At 37.2% G+C, this 23,277-nt stretch overlaps 1 protein-coding gene across 4 annotated transcripts in view; it reads right to left on the minus strand.

Moving 5' to 3' along the window:
* vps50 (VPS50 EARP/GARPII complex subunit) overlaps positions 1 to 23,277 on the minus strand; it is a 408,283-nt gene that overhangs the window by 280,635 nt on the left and 104,371 nt on the right. For all 4 annotated transcript variants that reach the window (XM_051936104.1, XM_051936105.1, XM_028817093.2 and 1 more), the window contains exon 4: positions 12,893 to 12,964. In XM_051936104.1, coding sequence (XP_051792064.1) covers positions 12,893 to 12,964 — 72 coding nt within the window. The remainder of the gene's footprint in view (positions 1 to 12,892; positions 12,965 to 23,277) is intronic.

Raw genomic sequence — 23,277 nt, forward strand, 5'->3', positions numbered from 1 at the left:
CCTGTTCCCCTTATGGCGATTACACATTAAATACAACAAAGCACAAACAAAACACACACAGTAAATCATGAAAAAGTTAATAAAAAACGGCAACGGATGAAATGTAATGATGAAAATGGATAGTGCAGAGATCCGCACATTGAATGGGAATGTAAAGATAGTCCTACCGGTAGTTCCTGAAATGGTGAAGACAGGTGGACGGGTTCAAAAGCACTCCTTTCTTTGCAGGATGGCCATGAATCCGCTTACAGTCCTCATGTACACAGGCAGACGCAGATAATTCAGATGCACAAAACGATCCAGGACAAAATGAATAAGTACAGGTAACCCAAGAGAAGCCAGACAGAGAGACAGGAACTTGAAACACAAATTACAAAAACATTTTTTTTTGCTTTTGGTCACCGGCCCCCTTTTTAAAAGCAGCACTGACACCTTTTGACCTCAACAGCCCCAGCACCCTCAGCAGAAGACCAATCAGATAATAATAATAATAATAATAATAATAATAATCCACTGCAGGGACTGCTGGGAGTTGCAGTTTCAAATTCTATTGGCTACTTTCACCATCCCAAGCTGCGGTTCTCTCTACAGTACAGTATTACCACGAAAAAAGCCATAAAAATTGCGGAGGATATTTGCGGTTTCCGATAACTATTAGTTATTATTATTATTAGTAATTATTAGTTAGGTTCTAAGGAAAAATCTGTGAATGACTCAGGCTGCGTACTCTGAACCGCGACTTCGCGGAGATCTACTGTATATGATTTTATCATAAGGTTGCAACATAACAAAACATGAAAAAAGTGAAGGGATCTGTATACTTTCTGAACCCACTGTATCTGGATCATTCTTTGGACTATGAAATGACTAATGATATACATTCTGTTAACAAGTGGTGAAAAATGGTATCTCTGACCACCACGTGGTCTTAAGACACGAAAACTTGTACCTTTTGAAAGATTATGATATATGCTTGTATCTAGTATCCCAGAAACCTTTTTAAGCCTTGAAAGATTATAATATGCACTTGTATCTGGTATTCCAGAAACTTTCTTAAGCTAACAGACTGCCGTGGTCATCTCAACAGCTGCATTTTTAAGTCTGTGATATACAAAATATTTAACAATAACATAAACAGAGCTATAGTTAATCCTGACCATATCTATTACTGGCTGCTACCAACTGGACATGAAAACAGTTATCTAATCTTTAAAAAAGTGTAATACTTTCATATACCCGCAAGTATTTAGTATACATATTCAATGCATACTATGACTATAAAACTATTAACAGGATGTCCAAGATCAGAAGTGAATCTTGTGTCCTTTGCTCTTCCTAGCAATTATTTTCTGTCCATAAAAGACCTCCAGTTTTCCCGGCTACTAAGAAACTAAAGAATCAATCTTGTTTCTTTTATAATATTTTACAAAGATATTGACACTGGTCTTATATTACTGGTCTTAACCACACAATCCTGTCTACTCACCAAGAAGCACTGTCACCAGATCATTCTGTGATGCCTTGTTATTCTTGGGACACCAAGCCCTTGAGGTTTGTTCTGGAGGAAGTATGAAGACTACCAAACGATGGGAGACCTTGTGGTTGATCAAGCTCCTTTGGACTGCTGACAACTAAGTTATCGCAGTATCTTATCCAGATAAAAGCTGCCAAGAACATATGTACTGTGAACCAACATTCATTCCAGTGGTTAAATGAATAAAGTTAAGGCCGTAAAGACACCGTCATGTAGGTAGGAATGTAAGCAGAGAAAGACGAATTTATTCATCAGAGTTTCAGGGATAAGCCACAAGCTTTTTTTGACAGTATAGGCAAATCCATCTATCAATCCATGCCAATAAACTCATAATATCCACAAGTATTTTTTTTTTCAATAAATAATTACATGCTTAAAGACAATGCTCTCAGTTACTATCCAAGTCAGCTTTTTTTTTTTCTTTTTTCAGCACCAGCTTAACATGTTACCTAGTATGGTTCTTCATTTTGCTTAGATCACTACCATAGTCTCTCAAATAAACTCCTTTTCCAGTTCTCTGGTTCCCACTTGAAAACACTCAAAAGAAAGGTAATTTATTTGTGTTATGGAACAGAATAACATGATTTCAGCTGTGCTAACACAATTGCAAAGGTTTGGAAATATTTCTGTAACAACCAATTGACATTTAAACATGATTAGTTAAGGATGACTTAAAAGAGTTTACTATTAGAACTTTGCAATGATGGGGTCGGTGAGATTATTATTATTTTTACACTTGGCTCATGTTTTATCCAAGGTGATTTGAAAAACTAGGATTGTGTACTGTTGTTTATGTTTACAAGTAGGTTAGGTGACTTGTTAAAGTCACGAACTGAGTAATAATTGGGAATTAAACCAACAACCTTAGGATTTAAAGTTTAAACTTTAGCCAAGTCACCACAATACCTGCCCTTAACTATGGCTTAAGCTTGTCAAAAATTTTTGTATTTAAAAAAGGTTTAATAGAATACTGGAAAAATATGCATGGTTAAACTATTAATTTTGCTAGGTAGAAATGTAGGTCTTACTGGAGAAAAGATGACCATATTAATAAAGGGGACAAATAACCAAAAGATATTTACTGTTATCAGAAGAATTTGAGTAAGAAATGTTTGGGTGAGTGGAATTTGGGTCAGAAGAGCAGAAGCAGTGACAATATATACAATATTAGTGGTAGAGAGTGTAAAAGTGACTTATAATGGTTAACAAGGGGATGAGTCAACCAACCAGGCAGAAAGCTTTTTTTATATTGATGGCTTTGTTATATGAATGAAAAATATAAAATACAGGAAATAATATAGTGAAAACAAGATGATTCAGATTACCCTTCACTGTAATTATTCCACTGTTTGGTACTAAAACCTTCTTATTGGTGTCAACTGCATGCATATGAAATTTGAAGGGCATCGATGGAGTGGTTCTCATGTTATAAAATAACAACCACTCAGTTGCTTTATCTTATGCAGATACTGTCAACAGTGCTCTTCAAATTATCGCATGGCTTAAAGTGCTACAAAGACTATCATTCACTATAAATATCCAAAAGCACAGAAAAGTGTAAACATACAAAGAATTGAAAAAATATATTTTAGACATGCAAAAACAAACAAAAAACAGTGAGCAGGGCTCGCAAAATTTCAAAATCCCTGGTAGCCCTTCGGGCAGGCACTCTTCAGTTTTTGGTAGCCCAAAATAAATTTAAGTAGCCCAAATAAAAAAGATTATTTTTAATGTATAATATTGTAAAGGAAACAAAACATCAATCAAAAAATTGTTAAAACACAAATTACAACAACTGTATAAAAATTACAATCATCAACTCAAATATTTGGTTCTAATTGAACAGAAATTTCTATGAACTTGTAAGAACTGTGTAGAACATGAATCAGTCTGTGTCAGATTCTGAATCTGAAATTTCCACTGAAGTCACGGATGAGAAAATACCACTCGACGTTGAGGACATAGCATCTCCTTCATCAGCTTTCTCTTCCTGTGCATCGGCCTCCATTTGTTCTTGTCGGGGTTTTATGATCCAGGTATCTTGAACCTTTTCCAGAAAACATCCAGAAATGAATTGACTTGTCAGGGCAAAAAGATTCAACTGTTTCCCCATTAATGGAGAGTTGCATGCAGTCATTCAGTGTTTCAGGGTGTACAGAGGTACGATGTGTTGTCTTCACTCGGTTCATGCAAGAAAATCCTCTCTCACAGATGGCTGTTGATGGACTAAGTGCCAGCATTAATTTCACCAGCAACAAGATATGAGAGAGGTGTTCTGGATTCTCAGAGAGGAGATCTCTGTACAAGCAATCAATTACCTTGCTACCCCGGTGTTCTGCAAGCCACATTTTTAGATCCATCCATTCTTGTAGAATTTTCTCTTTCTCTTCCTCATCTAGCAAACTGGAAAAATGTGTGACAAGATAATCCACCTCTTCATCCCCATAATTTGCCAGCTCTTCTCTGGGGTAGGGAAGAGTGGAAGGGTCAAAAACCTTGAAACAAGAGAGAGGCTTTTCACGCAGATTTTTAAATCTGTTGTCCATGTACTTGACTGTGTTGTCAATAATCTTCTGAATCTCTGCACCAAAGGTGTCTTTGTCTGTACCCTCACCTCTTCTAGCAGGTCGCTGACTTTTTGTGAGCTGAGTTCCACAGTAGCAAATGCTACCATCCTCGTTCGCTGTGAACTTTATGTCCAAGGTTTTATGGTATTCTCCTGGTTTTGTTTTTAGGCTGAGTAAGCGTGATGTGGTGCTCTCAACTAACTGATTTGTTCGTGTGATGTTTAGGTTATCATGCTGAAAATCAGTTCAGCACTTGGATAAGATGGTACTGTAGTCCAACATGAAATGCAGGAAGCGAACAAATTTCTCAGTCTTCATCTCCTGCTCCACCCCCTTAGCTTTGGCTGCATCCTCGGACTTGACATCACTTCCTCCTGCCATGTTCTCCATATGAACAACAGTGGGAGTGTAATTTTTTTCCACAGCCTGCAGACATCTCAGTCGGCTTGGAAGCCACCGTGTGCTCTTCAGGCCACTGAAATGTAACAGTTTCTCATTTAGCAGTTCACTTATTTCTGTCAGTTCTCTTCGCTTCTTTGGGGAATAGTAGTACATCTTAAAGATGGTTTTCAGTGTATCTTCAAATTTCACCAGGTACTCACAGCCTTTCACGCTATCCAGCACGGCTAGCTCTAATTTGTGCGCTACACAGTGGATTGTTATGATGTGGGGTATCCTCTGTTTCAGTCTCCCAGCTACTCCTGTTTTCTCACCCATCATCACTGCAGCACAATCAAAATTTGCACACACTACTTTCTTTTTCCATGTGTCTTCTCTGATACCCATGGTGTTCACTGCTTCATCAATAGCCTCTAAAATACCTGCAGCATTTGCACTCTTGACTGGCTGACATTTGATCATGTATGTGGATATGTCACCATTATCTCTCACATACCTGACATGAACCAACTCCTGTTCTATTATACCAGTGTCTGTACTGCCATCTGCAAGAATGGATAAGAACCTGCTTTCTTGAATTTCCTTTTCGATCTGGTCTCTTGAAATTTGTGCTATTGCTCCAATAAACTCTCTGCAAGAATGGCCATTGAGGTAAGTGGAACCAAGATCTAGGCCATTTGCTTTTTGAAGTTTGCAAAGACTGCTAAATTTTGCCAATGGTAGTTCACTCTTTGCAACATAGTACACTGTTCTAAACAGCTTTTTCAGGACTTCTTGTTGTGCTTGGTTTATTTTTAGTATGTTTTTTGCAATTGGTGTTTGTTCTGGGAAAGATGCTGCAGACTGAGCACCAATGCATTTCTTGTGATGCAGAGATTTCTCATGGGTTCTGATGGGGTCTTTCCTAAAATTATTGGTCCCAGTAACAAAGGCGCTTGTCGTGTCAGAAATCGAGAGAAACTCACGACACACCCGGCAGAACATTATGTTATTTAGCTTGTCATATTCCAGCCACAGAAATTCTTTTGTCCATGAAACCAAAAAGCTGCTCTCTTTTTGCCTCATAGTCTGATTTGTCATAATTTTTCCGCTTTGTGGTAGGCTTTTCTTTGGCTGTCCCTTCTTCACCCTGACCTGTCTTATTTGGCTCAGCAGAACTAAAATACCTGCGTAAATCCATCTATTTTTACACACGCACACACATAACGATCAGCGATTTTTTAAATTCTCTGCGCAATCAACCTCTATCACATGTTTAAGCTTGCTGCGGGAGATTTCACTTGTCATGTTTGAATAGTAAGCCAATGAGTGATAAGACGATGTCAGAGGAATTGGTGCGCAATTAATCCGTCACTGACCAATCAGTACTGCCGCTCTCTATACACAGTTCGCGCGATCGCAAAGTGAAAGTAAAAAAAACAAACGTGAATTCAAACACGATTTCAATATTTCACATATTGACAGTGGCTCATCGATGCCCGTAAATGACATAATTACCCAGCTACATTTGCGAAAGAATGCAAAAGCACTGACATATATTTTTCCTTCCTACGATAGCCTGACGGGCAGGGCTGAGATAGATTTTGGTAGCCCGACTGGAAGACACAATAGCCCCGGGACGTTGGGCTAGCGATTTTGCGAGCCCTGGTGAGTATATTAGTTTGGGAAGCAATTACGCCAACAATATTATATATATATATATGTATATATTTATTGTGACGGGTGGCTAGGACACCCATGGCACTGAATCCAGGGAAGCTGCCATGGGAGGCTCATTACGTTTCCGGGAACACTTGGTGGCAGCCCCCCTGGGCGATATCGGGGCCACAATCATGGAACACTGGAACTCATGCATTTTCGGCTCCGTGGCCACCGCCAGGAGGAGCTGAACGACTTAACGAGACCGTCTGGGCTGTGATGCAGCCACACCCGGAAGTGCAGCCTAATTAGGCTAATTACCACCTGAAGCACTTCCGGGTGGGCTATAAGAGGAGCCTACAGCTACCACTCAAGGAGCCAGAGTCGGGAGGAGGGAGACGAAGCTGCCGAGAGGAGTGGAGGAAGGGAAGAGTGTTTTTGTGGTGGTGTTTTGTTTGGTGCGGTGCTTGGGACTGTGTACTACCTGTGGGACATGGGAAAACCATGCACCCACAGGTGAACAGAAAATCAAATAGTTGTTTTATTTTACGTGTGCCTCCGTGTCCAGTCTGTGTCGGGTCAGGCGCCTATATAGCACCTTTCACAATATATATATATATATTTTTTTTTTTTGGTTTCGAGTCTATATTATTCTTTTTCTATGCACAACTGTGTTCACTGTAATGAGTGCCGCATAACTCCAAGAGCTTTCCACTGTTTAACAATTTGTCCGGAACTAACTTTATCATATTAAATACATGGCAATAAATCCAGTACATGAGTCACTGAAGACATTTAGATATGCACATCTGCCACCTGTATGCGATACAATAGTTCACAATATATAAAACTTCCTAAGCTAGTTTAAGACTGTTAAGCAGTTTTTAAATCAAAACGAATGGTTTAGAAAAAAAACTAAGAAAATGTGAAGAATTGAGTTTTTTTTTTTTTATATAAATCGATTTTGCAAAGGAGTTTTCGCATTGAATTAAATAATATTTCAGTGTAGCATGAATCATTTGGAGTATAAAAGGTAGAAAAGCATGCAATTCTGTACACAACAAAAACATGTAATATATGAAGTAAACAAAAAACAAATGAAGTCAGTTGTAATTGTCAGTTTAGTTGGAGCTTCACACCATTCCTTCCATCCTCTTATTGTTAAATTCCTCAGGTACATACTGACATTTATGGCAGTCACCTAACATAATAATATAGCGTAGCTGCTACAGCTGCAATTCTTTGCTGGAGAATTAACTTACTTCCACCTGTCTCTGTAAAAGTTTCTGTGGCTTTTATATTGTAACTAAACTTAATTTAGATCTTTTGTTCTGCATTTAGGGGGTCGTTCTTAGGTTGTTAATTCTGAGGGTGAATGATTTCATTTGAATTAAAATATAGAAGTGTGGACCTGCCTTAACTAACTTTTAGGTTTTTGGCTACTGATAATTTATTCTTTTCTTTGTTGACTAAGTTCTTTCTCTCTCTCATAGTTTCTGCATTTGAGGGTTGTTTCAGTTTTTCTGCATTTGTATATTTCATTATTTTATTATTTTCTCCATAGTCAAGTTTCTCTTTGTCATGAACAATAATGTGTTTATTTTGATTAATTCTCTTTTTGTTAATAATTAACATTATTTGATGACTGCAACCTGTGCTATTTTATCCTTCCTCTGTTTTTGTTATTTTTCAGGATTTGTAGTCGTAATTTGTTTAAAAACAATTTATTTCTAATTAATATTTAGTGTTGTTTTTTCACCTGATAAATATTTAAGCATGTTGATTAATTAGTTTATGGCTGGCTGTGGTTCTCCTGTTATGTTTTCCACTTAGTTTACACACTAATGTATATTAGAAGAGGCAATTATACTGATCACAGAAGGTGTGACCGAAATTATTGTGGGCTGTTATTGAAATAAGGAAATGAGGAGGATGGGAAAAGATAAGGTCTGGAACTAACCAAGGTCACAGTAAACTCCTACATCACAAACAGAGCAAAGTCGAAGTCAACAACACAAACCAAAAACTATGGTATGCTTGTGAATGAAACTAAGTACTGCTAAGATTTAAGTTGTTTTGGAATATCCACAGAGGGATACTGAACCTACTGCTTGCCACCAAATTTATAATGAAGGTACCAGTGTCGTCATTAATCATAGCCCCCATGACAATGTGAATATGAACGTGATAACATAATCCAACATGTCATCAAATAAACAAATAAAGCAAAATGGAAACAAAAAACAACACTCCTAAAATGAATGTGAAAATTTTAACAAATGTCAAAATTAATATCCCTATAATAAAAAACACAAGTATGTTTACTACAGGTATAAATACTAAAGTGATTACAACAGTGAAAAGTGTGAATTACAGCAAGCTGTCCTAATTTGAGGTCTTCATAAGAAATGTAATTATTTACTTCATGAGGTAGAATTACATGAAAAAAAGAATAGTTGTGTCAAATATTTGAAATTGTAAAATGTATGCTTCAATTTAAATGTCTAAAGTTTAAATACTATCCAGTGTAATAGAAATTTGCCATTTTAGTCTCCAGTAGAGATCATCTAAAATATTGTATTTGTATTCACTAACCTTGAAATGGTCTAACATTTTACCCCCACATTCTTATGTCTGAAATTTGCCATTTTTAACTTTCTGTAAGTGGCTCTTAGAAGGCTAGGACCACTGGTAAAGAATCAAATATCAAAAATGTTTCAATATTTATGACTAGCAACCTTGAAATGGCATAAAATGACACTACACATTCTTATATTACAAACCACCATTATTTTGAAGTTTTGTGAAAAGGAGTAATTTTGACCCCTTCATATCCCATTAAGAGTGAACCCCTGGGGTCAGATGACAGAACAAGAACAAATTCAAGTCCTTCTGATCATTTTTGCTGAAGAAAACAACTGGTTTACTCTTTATCATAAGGGAGTAATCTCCTGCACAAATATGGTTTAAAAATTGCCTAAAAATGTGGGGTTTTAGGACTAAAGGTCCAAAAATAGGAAGGAATCCAAAAAGCTCATTGTCATGAATAACTAGACATCTAACAAAGTCAAACGGTGTATCATCTACAGGGATTTTCTCATACCAGTGAGTCTGGAGTGATTTTAAAGCATTCCTAAGTAATTTGTATGAATGCAATTAATAAGAAAATAACAAAAAAATTTAAAACTACGAAACACCGCATGCTGCACTGATGTACTGCAGTTAGGACAGTGCCCTTAAAATCGAGCAGGAGATAATAAGAGGCAAAGGCAAGAATACCTTCTGGCTGATAGGGACTCTTGAAACACAACTTGCAATATGGGACATAATTTTAGTGATAAGAATGAAATGAAAAGGACTGAAGTTGGATCTGTGAGGAAGCAGACAGGATTGGAATCAAATTTTAAGAAGCAGCATGGGGGTAAGATGAAAAAAAAATAGTCCTAAACAGCACATCAACAGTACTATTGGGAATTCTAGGCTGGAGTTCTTGTAGAAAAGTTTGCTGTTCCTGATTCTGGAGCAGTGGTTCTCAGACACAGTCCTCAGAGTCCCAAACAACTTCTAATTTTATTTTATTTTTTTAATTTTAAGTGGACACCTACATTATTTAAACAACCTGTTATATCAAGCAGTTTTTGTGCTTTGGTGTCAATTTAGAAATCACAACCTGTGCTTGCTAATATTTTTATTGGAATGTAATAAGAATTTAAGCATATTACATGGACATAATTTAGTGTGTATCTTTTTTTTTTTTTTTCCACTCCACTTTTTCCAGATGTTTTAGTTATTTACGCCCTTACATACTAAAGAGCACTACTCTGTATCTGACACTTAAGTAGCTACAGTCTTTTAGTGTTTTTGCCTGATATGTCTGCTCTTCTTGTCATTAATTGTCATTATGATACAATTAATAAGAGTATATGTTCACAGAAAAAGGTGAATTAATAGGAAAACTTAACTCTCTTTAGTAAAATTATAGTAAAAGTATGTCTACAGTTCTTATAAATCTCACTATTGTATTGCCTTGAATAAGGATCAAACAGTGGTAAAATGACCCAGTGATTGTGAAATTGGTTAAAAAAAAAACCTGCAGCCACAGTGGACTGAAACTCAAGAAGCAGTCCTGGCTACCTCAGGACAGAGGCTCAGTAAGTCTACAGTCTAGAAGAGAGATGGATTACAGGCAGGAAAAAGGCAGGCCATGGTCAAGAGTAGTGTGGATAAGTAAATACACCAAAGACTTTTTCATAGCAAATATGTCATGTTCCCTGATGACTTTATTTGCCAAATATAGGTACTTTCCTGAAAATTCAATGTGCTGCTGGCTTAGATGAACTTAGATGCTTCATAGTGCTCCATGAGGCTTTGCAAGGCCAGTGTGACAGACCTGTAGCCATCAATGTTAGATGGGACAGCCCCATAAGTATATAATTCTGATCCTAGTAGTGGGATGAATATAGTTGAAAATCTGTTAATATATTTAAACACAAAGTGCACATGCAGAAGGAAACTGGAAAAGTGTTTGTGTATTTGTGACATAAAGGTGATGTCTTTTTGTATGGACTTGTACATGACCTGTATGTAATATGTGAGCCTACCCCTTTAATAGTATTAACCAGAGTGCTGTGCAGTTGATGCAAACGTGAAGGAGTGAAGAATTCACACGCTTTAGTGTTGTACTTATCTGGTAGCAGTGGCACTGAACGATCAAAAGCGTCTGGTGATGGGGGGGGGTCCAAAAGAGACATTTACATAATATGAAATCTGTCGGGGGGCAAGCTTTAGTTAATTCATGCTTCATGTCTGCAGGACACATATTGTTCTGTTATTTAATTCTGCTAATTTTATCTCATAAAGGTATTAAGAGTAGCACTGCTGCCTCTCATCTCAGGTCATGGTTTTGGCCACAATAATTGGTCTAGCACATTTCCAACAGACCATTGCGCCTTTATAATTCACTAAAAATTAGTTCAATTTCTCTTTTCCCATTGACTTCAATGCATTTCGCAGAGTTTGGCATATTTTTCTGCGATTTTGATAGACTCAAGGAAAAGCAAACTCAACGGGGCATTGCTCATTATTTGTGAAAAGAAATGGAAAGATGACAAGTGCAGAATGGATGAACTTTGGTGTAGGAATTCTGAGATGCACACGTGTGTGTGTGTGTGTGTATTATAAAGAAGACACCTCATCCAGTGTTGCTTTCTGCCTTGCATCCAGTATTCCCAGAAATAGGTCTAGCTTGCCGTGACTCTAATCTAGATTAAGCTGTTTCAATACTGGACAGATAAAATAGATGTATTTATATCACATATACTGCTTTTCAGGTTGTAGTGTCTCTCCATCAACATCATGGCATGCTACTAATGAAGATATTGCAAAGCTGGTTTGGCAAGATCATTTTAATTTACAAACATATAAAACTGTTTCTGGGCTTCCAAAGCAAATTGTCCTATCATAAAATATGCAAGCTGGAAGAGAAATAACTGTGCATATCTCATAAAAACAGTATGGACTTACTCTAAACTAAACTAAGATAATAATTATTTTAAATTACTTCATTGCCATCATCATCAGTCCTTTCTGTTCCTGTTCTTTCTGTTTCAGTTAAAATCCAACAAAGGGCACATACTGCCTTCTTTAACTGGACATATTAAACCTGTATCCCTGTTTCCTTTTTACATATTACTATCATATATCACCAGCTGCTTTCCTGGCTGATTCAAAACTCATTCATATAATTAATTCAATAAACTGTATTAATAATGTATTTAATCCACTCAAATTTCCGAGTTCCAAGAATAAAAACAAAATTATTACTTTTCTACATTATCACTGCATTAATATTACGTATTTTATTCTCATTAAAACTGCTATGTATAAAGAAGTTATTAAATATTAATGACTGCTATCCGCAGGTTGTATGGGTTTTGCCCTAATTTTTATTATATCAAGAAGAAAAAAAAATAATAAAGGCTGTTTTGAAGTGGAGTTCAGAACAGAAAGTAAGCAGTTCACAAAGTCCCACCAGAGTGCAAAGAGCCATAAAGAATTCCCTCATCTGTAAAGTGTAATCGACTGATACTGAGGTGGTGTTCTTTTTTCTGCTACCCTTTAGACTCCCCATTTCCCACTGTGGCATAGCATCTGCTTTAAAGTTCTGAATGCCTTAAGAATTTATTTTAACATATCTTTAACTATTCCTCTAAGACACCTAAACTATGAAAAAGAACTCTCAGCATGCCTTACTTTTTCACTTTCACAGACTAAAGAATAGTTTACCTTTATTCCCCATTGAAAGTTTTTCCAGCAAATGAAAGCATTTTTGACACAGACTTAAAATGTAATATTTAAGATAATAATTTTAAATCTCTGCTCAGCATGTAAAAGAAAAACATTTAACAATACACCTTAACATGAAAAAAGATGAATGAACATACTGGAAGGCAAAAGAGACTGCAGAGAATATTTCACTTTTATTAAACAAGATAAAAATGAGAACAAAACTGAAATTAATTTAATTTGTGTCTTTCGTTTTCATTTAACTTTGCTATGCTATTTCAAGAAGCCCTGAATAAAAGGTTATCATCTCAGTTATTAGAAATATAATAATCAAACCTTTGTGCAACTTACTATAAAAAATAATATTTCTAAATGAAATTTTGCAGTTAAATCTATAAAGTTATGATTCTCATAGCATACGTTATCAAGGAGTCTTTTGACTATGGGCTTTAAATAGAATATTTCTTACGGCAGCCTGCTGCTTCTTCAGTTTGTCTCTGTACTCTTCAATCTCTTCCAGATTAAGAACTGTAGGAAGTTTCTGCACACAAAGAAGAAAATAATAAAAAAAAAGATTTAAGAAATGTTAAAACTCATAAGTTAGGTAATGGGTATCCATGATATTGCTTTATTTCATTGGACCCAAGGGAAAATTTAGGATAATAAATTAAAATAAACCAACAAACACTGAAAATAAAACTGTTATCTCATGTATGAATAATACACTTGAATATACACTGATGTCAGATAGTCACAAAAATAAATATTACAAATCTAGTTTTAGAATAAAAAATGAGTATAAATAAATCTCTGCCTTTTCAAACATATCATGCTTCATTAATGGCCAATATTCTGAACAGTGCCCAGCTTGCAAGATGTTACTAGGGCAAAGGGCAATTATTAAAGAACAGTCAGGGATCTCAGGTTTACGAATGAATGGAACAGTATATATATATATATATATATATATATTATATATACATATATATATATACATATATATTATATATACATATATATATATACATATATATTATATATACATATATATATATATATATATATATTATATATACATATATATATATATATATATATTATATATACATATATATATATATATATATATACATATATACATATATATATATATATATATACATATATACATATATATATATATATATATATACATATATACATATATATATATATATATATACATATATACATATATATATATATATATACATATATACATATATATATATATATATACATATATACATATATATATATATATATATATATATATATATATATATATATATATATATATATACATACACATACACATACATATATACACATACATATACATATATATACATATACAGTTAGGTCCATAAATATTTGGACAGACAACTTTTTTCTAATTTTGGTTCTGTACATTACCACAATGAATTTTAAATGAAACAACTCAGATGCAGTTGAAGTGCAGACTTTCAGCTTTAATTCAGTGGGGTGAACAAAACGATTGCATAAAAATGTGAGGCAACTAAAGCATTTTTTTAACACAATCCCTTCATTTCAGGGGCTCAAAAGTAATTGGACAATTGACTCAAAGGCTATTTCATGGGCAGGTGTGGGCAAGTCCGTCGTTATGTCATTATCAATTAAGCAGATAAAAGGCCTGGAGTTGATTTGCGGTGTGGTGCTTGCATGTGGAAGATTTTTCTGTGAACAGACAACATGTGGTCAAAGGAGCTCTCCATGCAGGTGAAAGAAGCCATCCTTAAGCTGCGAAAACAGAAAAAACCCATTCGAGAATTTGCTACAATATTACGAGTGGCAAAATCTACAGTTTGGTACATCCTGAAAAAGAAAGCAAGCAATGGTGAACTCAGCAACGCAAAAAGACCTGGATGTCCACGGAAGACAACAGTGGTGGATGATTGCAGAATCATTTCCATGGTGAAGAGAAACCCCTTCACAACAGCCAACTAAGTGAGCAACACTCTCCAGGGGGCAGGCGTATCGATATCCAAGTCTACCATAAAGAGAAGACTGCATGAAAGTAAATACAGAGGGTGCACTGCAAGGTGCAAGCCACTCATAAGCCTCAAGAATAGAAAGGCTAGACTGGACTTTGCTAAAGAACATCTAAAAAAGCTAGCACAGTTCTGGGAAAACATTCTTTGGACAGATGAAACCAAGATCAACCTCTACCAGAATGATGGCAAGAAAAAAGTATGGAGAAGGAGTGGAACAGCTCATTATCCAAAGCATACCACATCATCTGTAAAACACGGTGGAGACAGTGTGATGGCTTGGGCATGCATGGCTGCCAGTGGCACTGGGACACTTGTGTTTATTGATGATGTGACACAGGACAGAAGCAGCCGAATGAATTCTGAGGTGTTCAGAGACATACTGTCTGCTCAAATCCAGCTAAATGCAGTCAAATTGATTGGGCGGCGTTTCATGATACAGATGGACAATGATCCAAAACATACAGCCAAAGCAACCCAGGAGTTTATTAAAGCAAAGAAGTGGAAAATTCTTGAATGGCCAAGTCAGTCACCTGATCTTAACCCAATTGAGCATGCATTTCACTTGTTGAAGGCTAAACTTCAGACAGAAAGGCCCACAAACAAACAGCAACTGAAAGCCGCTGCAGTAAAGGCCTGGCAGAGCATTAAAAGGAGGAAACCCAGCATCTGGTGATGTCCATGAGTTCAAGACTTCAGGCTGTCATTGCCAGCAAAGGGTTTTCAACCAAGTATTAGAAATGAACATTTTATTTCATTATTTAATTTGTCCAATTACTTTTGATCCCCTGAAATGAAGGGATTGTGTTAAAAAAAATGCTTTAGTTGACTCACATTTTCATGCAATCGTTTTGTTCACCCCACTGAATTAAAGCTGAAAGTCTGCACTTCAACTACATCTGAGTCGTTTCATTTAAAATTCATTGTGGTAATGTACAGAACCAAAATTAGAACAAAGTTGTCTGTCCAAATATTTATGGACCTACAGTAACTGTGTGTGTATATATTATATATATATATATATATATATATATATATATATATATATATATATATATATATACACACACATACTAGTTTTAATATATACATGCATGTCGGCATTCATATGTGGTTCCTTATACTGTATTTTCTGCTTCCTTATCTTTAAATATTTAAAAACCTATGTCTATGCAAGGTTATTGTTGATGCACAAATCAAATTAATTTCCTTATATAGGATAATAAAGGGTGAAGCAAAACTTTAAAGCTAAAAGTTTAAAAGACTAACCCAGTAATTATTTCAGCCTTACCATATCAACTTTAATCAACAGACCATTCCATAACCATTCCTAACCAAGGGACTTGACACAAAAAAAAATTCTATATTTTGGACAGCAAAGTGTTAAAACAAATTGTATAGTACTGAAGATAAGTTGTTTTCTTATCTCTTATTTTCAGTCTACTAAGGAGTCCTTGCGGTTGTGCATAAGCCTGCTTTCCTAGAAGGACAATTTGCCTTAGGTCAAATATAGAAAGACCACACAAAAATTACTCGGGAGCTGTCCTGGGCAAAAATTACAAAATCAGCCAAAAAGAGTTTCATGGCTATAGTTGATAAATGGAAAGATATCTGCACTGCAGTATTTCTTAAGAGTATGAGAACAAATAAATATATTCAAAAAGGTGTCCAGTATAGCACTTCTTCTCTATTTTTATACAGGAGGAAATTCATGTTTGAAGATTACAGAAGACAGACCCTGCCTCTGTACACCCTTCATGTTTTTGGATCAGAAATACAACATATTAATTAATAATCAATTGGAAAAATAAGAATACTGTATATTCAGAGCATCATAATAGGTTTTCATACCACTCCCACCAAACAAAACATACATAAACTTCATTGCTCTTAAATCAGCATTCACTATACGGTACTGAAATGGATTGCCCTGCTGCTTATCAGCTCCAGAGTCTGAAGTTTGATTCCTATCCTAGTTACTGTCTGTCTTGATTCCCTCTTTTGTTTGTGCAGCACTCTCTAGATACTCTGAATTCCTAACACTAAAAAATGCGATTTATGTTAAATGGTAAGTATAAATTGATCGGCAAGGAGTGACCTAGGATGTTTTCATGCTTTAGTTATATTACAGACAGGGTTTGTTCCCTGGCTTATGTGTATTTCCCTTTTTGTTGTCATTTTTGTTGCTTTGGAAAAGATTATTTTTAGGTGTTTTTCTGTCCTTATGCAATTATTATTAGAATTGTGTTAATTTATTATTAAGTTTTTATGTATTGTGTATTGAAGATTTCTTATGTTCTTTGGGTGTGGAACCTGAGAGGCAAGGTTAACGCTGATCTCACTCCTGAGGGACCATTCCTCATCTCTTACATTTCAGGCTAGTGAGCAGATCCGTCAGATGATTATTGTTGGAATTTTAACAGCATTTTCAGTGAGTACTGTTTTGGTTTTCTGGTTTGGAGGATTTTTGCTCTATTCTTTGAATTATATTTTTTGAATTTTTGCCTCATTATTTTCCTCTTTTCCCTTTTTTGGCTTATTTTATTGTGCTTCTTTTTGTTATTTAAATATTTTTTATTTTATAAAGATTCTTCATTTGACTTGTCTCACTATCTCATGGAATGGTATTCTGTTCACATTATTTTGTACATTTGAAACATTTTGGACCATTTTAGACATGTGTAGACCATAACCTGCCTAAGGAGTTTGGAGAAAGGTTGCCTGAGGTGCGGCCTATATCTATGAAGGCCACAGAAGGTCCTTTTCTGGTTTGTGGGGTATTTTTCAAGGCCTTTCACCCCTTTTGGTCATGTTTGTGTCACTAATGCACATCAGCCTTCTAGTGGTCTGACATCCCATCAAGGGTATTTATAGCCTCAGAGACAATGCTATAAAATAATAACATTATAACAAAGAGGATTCAGGAAATGCACAAATGGTCTGAGTGATAAATTCAGATTATACAGTATTTGAAATGGTACACCAAGTAATATTGGGAATAAAAAACATTTATTTATTATTTAATTTAGTATACTGCATGGGAGTCAGAGTCTATCATGAAAACAAACACAAGGCAGTATGTAGTTCCCAGTGTTAAAAACAGTTAAAACATACAAGGCACAGGTTTTACACATTTTTGTTTATTCTTTAAATTCTACTTACAAAATAGCACATCTATTGAGATTATTTTCTTGTATTCCTCAACCACAGTATGACAAAACTTCACATTAAAACCTGCTTTATCTAAATTTCCATAGTGCTAACTGCTTTTGCTTACAAAATAGCATATATATCGTGAGACATTTTCTTGCATTCCCCAACCAAAGTATGGAAAAACTTCACAGTAAAATCTGCTTCATCTAAATTCCTTTAGTACTGTTTTCACTGGGTGTGGCCCACTTTGGAGTGTAAAAGCTGTCTGGAGGTGGTTTCCTTATGAGTACTTGATTATCAACCTTCACCTGTGTTGTGATGTGAAATTTTGTATACAAGATGATAAATATTTTGTATATCTTTATTTGTAAATTAGACAAAGCAGTGCAATATTAGTGTTACATTATTGATAATAACAGCAATGGTTTAAGAACCCCTTCCCCTCTTTTAGGAATGAGTCTCTTTGTAATTTTATGACAGGTTTGGATGAAGTACCTCAAACAAGTTTGGTAAATGTTTCTCTGCAGGACTCTCTCTCAACCCCCACAGGAAAGCCAGGCTGCCTAACTGCCAAGCTTTACCTTAACATATGGTTTTGGGGGCAGGGTGTGAGGATATTCTGTCCCCCCATTGGTGTGGAGTATGGCTGTCTGGAACTGTCTTGTATCAAAAGCCTTTAACCCCTTAACCGCCCTCTGCCGGATATATCCGGCACCGTTGTTTTATTGCTAACGCCATACTGCCGGAATTATCCGGCACATTTGCCTGTGGTTATATGAATGCCTGGCAAGTAGTATAACTGACGGTTTGGCGTGGGTATTATTACTACGTTGTATTTCGACAAGTCTGTGGTTGTTTTGGCCGGTCATGTGACATGATTCGCATGTAACAGCTGTGAATATGGCGAAACGTAAACTGACTTCAAGTGAGGCTTTGCAGGCGATTTTGGACAGTTCTGATCATGATTGTAGCAGTTCTGAAGAAGATTTTAGCGACAGTGACGAGCAGCAACGTGCGCTGCATGATACTGTGAATGAAGACGCATCGGATGACGGCGCTGAGTGGGTGTATCCCCAGCATCTCAGCTGGGCTGCTGCCCGTGGTGAACTACCTTTTCTGCATTCGTTTGAGGGAACATGTGGCTTTATTGTTGATGTAAACAATTACACTGCTGAGCAGTTTTATGAGCTGTTTGTGTCACCTGATTTGATCAGACATTTTTGTTCATCAGACAAATCTGTATGCAGCACAGTTTATTGAGAAAAATCCCAATTTACCTCCACATTCCCGTGTTCGTGCTTGGTTTGACACTGATGAAAACGAAATGAAAAAATTCATTGGGATTTTGATGTTGATGGGAATAATCAGAAAACCAGATATTGAGATGTACTGGTCTACAGATCCTATGTATGCAACACCTATTTTTGCAGCTGTCATGACACGTAACCGATTCTCTTTGCTGCTGAAATTCTTTCATTTGAATGACAACAGAAATGAGCCAGATAAGAAAGATCCAAACCGCGACCACTTGTTCAAGCTACGTCCTTTGATTGATCATTTATTTGAAGCATTTCAGTTGCCCTACATGCGAGGACCGTCAGTTGCAGTTGACGAAAGTTTATTGTCGTGGAAGGGCCGCTTACAGTTTCGACAGTATCTACCATTGAAAAGGGCACGGTTTGGTATCAAGATGTTTTGCTTAGCTGAGAATTCAGGTTACATTTATAGATTTCGTGTATACACTGGCAAAGAGGATCCTATGAGTAGTATTTCAGCAGTGTTGCCAGATGAATGTAAGGACTTTGGACTGTCAGAAAAACGCTGTCATGTCTGTTCAAAGAAGGGTCAGCGTAGAGACGTCAAGACCTTCTGCTCAAAGTGTCCCAGCAATCCAGGACTTTGTGCAGTTCCCTGCTTTGGCCTGTGGCACAGCAAACTCAAATACTGGGAATGAAACTATGATTGACTGAACTACTTTTGACTTTTGAATTACTTTTGACTGTTCCGTTTTTGTAGTTGACAATAAATCCAGAAGCCTGAGAAAAGGTACATTTTGTGCTTTATTATGTGTTTGCCCATTTCTAGAACTTGCACAACATTTAGTGGTCAATACTGCTTGAATAAATGTAAAAAATGTAAAAAAAATGTAAAAAAGTAAAAAAAACGAAAATTGTTCAGATTTCGCCTGGCGTGGGGAATATTTAGGGAGTTGGCGGTTAAAGGGTTAAGTACCACAATGCCCTATTGGCTCCAGAGGTTGGACAGAAAACCTATAAATTTGCTTTCTTTAACCCCCCCCCCCCCTTACCATGAACTGAAAAGGACAACACAATGAAGAGCACAGCTCAGCAGCCATATTGAGACAGGCATGCAGCCTGTTCTTAAGAAAGCTGACCACAAAATGATGCCTTTAAGTAACTAACAAGTCTGTGTGCCGCCTGAAAGTACACATCACCATTTATCAGGTTGTATGGTTCCCCGTATTCAAATGTACTTTGCATATTGTTATTATTTATGAATATTATCAATACTACATTGTTCAAATTGTAACTTGACTCCTGCTTGTCTTTTACTACACCTAATTGCCAGAGGTTATACATCTAGAAGGGAAGGTGGGGAGAAGTTATATGGTACAGTACCTTATAAACAGTGGTAAGTCTGGGAGATCTGAGGCATTCTGACAAAGGCTACATCAGGGGTAGGCAACGTCGGTCCTGGAGTGCCACAGTATGTGCAGGTTTTTGTTCCAACCCAGTTCCTTAACGAGAACTCAATTATTGCTGATGAAGCACGTATTGCTTAAGTGACATTTTAATGCTTCATTTTAGTGGTCTCGCTTGTTAAGGTTCTCCAACCTTAATTGCTTATTTCAATCTTAAACTGCTGCATTCAGTGTTTTAATTGCTCCTTATTAGCAATAAGATGTAAAACAGGGGTAGGCAATGTCGGTCCTGGTGAGCCACAGTGGCTACAGGTTTTAATTCCAACCCAATTGCTTAATTAGAAACCAATCATTGCCAATCTCAGACCTTATTTAATTTTATGGCTTGTTAGTCTGTGCAATGTAAGGCTTTTATATCGTAGATTTTTTTCCTTTCCAAGGATATCATCCAAATGATTTGAAGCCTAAAACAGATCATTTTCAGTCTGTCACATTTTTCTATTAAGTGTTTTATTAAATCAAACCGTGCATGATGAACACACACAGATGTAATTGGAAAAAAGCTAGCTGGAGAACTGCTGGCTGCTTTGTCTTTTACATCTTATTGCTAATAAGGAGCAATTAAAACACTGAATGCAGCAGTTTAAGATTGAAATAAGCAATTAAGGTTGGAGAACCTTAACAAGCGAGACCACTAAAATGAAGCATTAAAATGTCACTTAAGCAATATGTGCTTCATCAGCAATAATTGAGTTCTCGTTAAGGAACTGGGTTGGAACAAAAACCTACACATACTGTGGCACTCCAGGACCGACGTTGCCTACCCCTGGGCTACATATTAATACTACAAAAGGGGAAAGTAGAGTAATATATTACTGTACCAAGACAAAACAACCGGTAAAAAGAATAGACCACAATATGAGAAAAAAAACTGAATTACTGTATATCAAAGCTGCCTTAAACTAAACTTAAAAAATGTTCTGTTAAGCACTTGGGTTTAGATCATGGTTGCTTCCTACCTTGCTACTGCTGTTGCCAAAATAGTCTACGATCCAGCATCTTGTGACCATGATATGGACAAAGCAGGTTTATAGAATGAATGAATGAATGAATGCTATTTTCAATTAACTTAAATGTGTGCACTCTTACAATAAATTCCTGTAATATGTTTACCTGTAAAGCATTACAAATATCACTGCATTTACTCAGGTCATTTATATCTTTGTTTATTTCTTTATGTATATTCCTCCTCGGGCGGATGTGGAGACAGCGAGTGACATCATCCATTCTGCTGTTGCTAAGTTACAAACGCAGCACCCCGAGGCACTTGTGCTAATCGCTGGAGACTTTAACCATGTGACGCTGGACAAAACATTACCTGCATTCTCCCAGTATGTGGACTGCAACACCCTGGGAAATAAGACGTTAAAGACACATACAGTGCCACCCCGCTGCCTGTGCTTGGGAAAAGAGATCATAACCTGGTTCTGCTTCAGCCTCACTACAAACCAAAAGTGAGAGTCCTACCTGTAACCACACGATCATTCAGGAAGTGGACCCCGGAGGCTGAGAATGCTCTGAGACAATGTTTTGGAACTACAGACTGGGATATCCTGCAGGGATCACATAGAGAGAACATTGAGGTTGTTGACTGCACTACTGACTACATCAACTTCTGTATGAACACTGTAGTTCCAGTAAGAACTGTACGCTGCTATGCTAACAACAAGCCATGGATTACAAGTGACATCAAGGGCCTTTTGAACCAGAAGAAAAGGGCCTTTAAAGACGGTGATCAGCATGAGCTCAAGCGCGTGCAGAAGGAACTCCGAATCCAGCTCAGGGCGGCGAAAGAGCAGTACAGGAGAAAGCTGGAGCAGAAGTTGCAGAACAACAGCATGAAGGAAGTGTGGGATGGGATGAAGATCATCACTGGCTGCAGCTCAAAGCGGGGTACCACCATCGAGAGAGACGTGAAGAGAGCAAACCAAATGAACATCTTCTTTAACAGGTTTGACCACCCTAACCCACTCTCACCTCGGAGTACTGCACTCTCTACACATCCTTCTGCTGATACCAACATAGGAGAGACATCCCCACCCACAATTACAGCAGCGCAAATGAGCAGAGAGCTAAGGAAACTTCGTGCCAGCAAAACAGCAGGTCCAGATGGAGTATCGCCACGACTGCTGAAGGTCTGTGCATCAGAGCTGGGGGGTCCTCTACAGCGCATCTTCAACCTGAGCCTGGAACAGGGGAAAGTCCCGAGGCTTTGGAAAACTTCTTGCATCATCCCAGTCCCAAAGGTATCACGTCCTGGTGAGCTGAATGACTTCCGGCCTGTCGCTCTAACATCACATGTGATGAAGACCATGGAGCGGCTGCTGCTTCACCACCTGAGGCCACAGGTCCAACACGCCCTCGACCCTCTGCAGTTCGCATACCAGGAGAAGGTGGGAGCGGAAGATGCCATCATCTATATGCTACATCGATCCCTCTCCCACTTGGACAGAGGCAGTGGCGCTGTAAGAATTATGTTTCTAGACTTCTCTAGCGCCTTCAACACCATCCAACCTCTGCTCCTTAGGGACAAGCTGACAGAGATGGGAGTAGATTCATACCTGGTGGCATGGATCGTGGACTATCTTACAAACAAACCTCAGTATGTGCGTCTCGGGAATTGCAGATCTGACATTGTGGTCAGCAACACAGGAGCGCCGCAGGGGACTGTACTTTCTCCGGTCCTGTTCAGCCTATATACATCAGACTTCCAATATAACTCGGAGTCCTGCCACGTGCAAATGTTTGCTGACGACACTGCTATCGTGGCTGCATCAGGAGTGGGCAGGAGGAGGAGTATAGAAACCTCATCAAGGACTTTGTTAAATGGTGCGACTTAAACCACCTACAACTGAACACCAGCAAAACCAAGGAACTGGTGGTGGATTTTAGGAGACCCAGGCCCCTCATGGACCCCGTGATCATCAG

The sequence above is a fragment of the Erpetoichthys calabaricus genome, chromosome 13, assembly GCF_900747795.2.
Source record: "Erpetoichthys calabaricus chromosome 13, fErpCal1.3, whole genome shotgun sequence".
NCBI classification, from domain to species: Eukaryota; Metazoa; Chordata; class Cladistia; order Polypteriformes; family Polypteridae; genus Erpetoichthys; species Erpetoichthys calabaricus.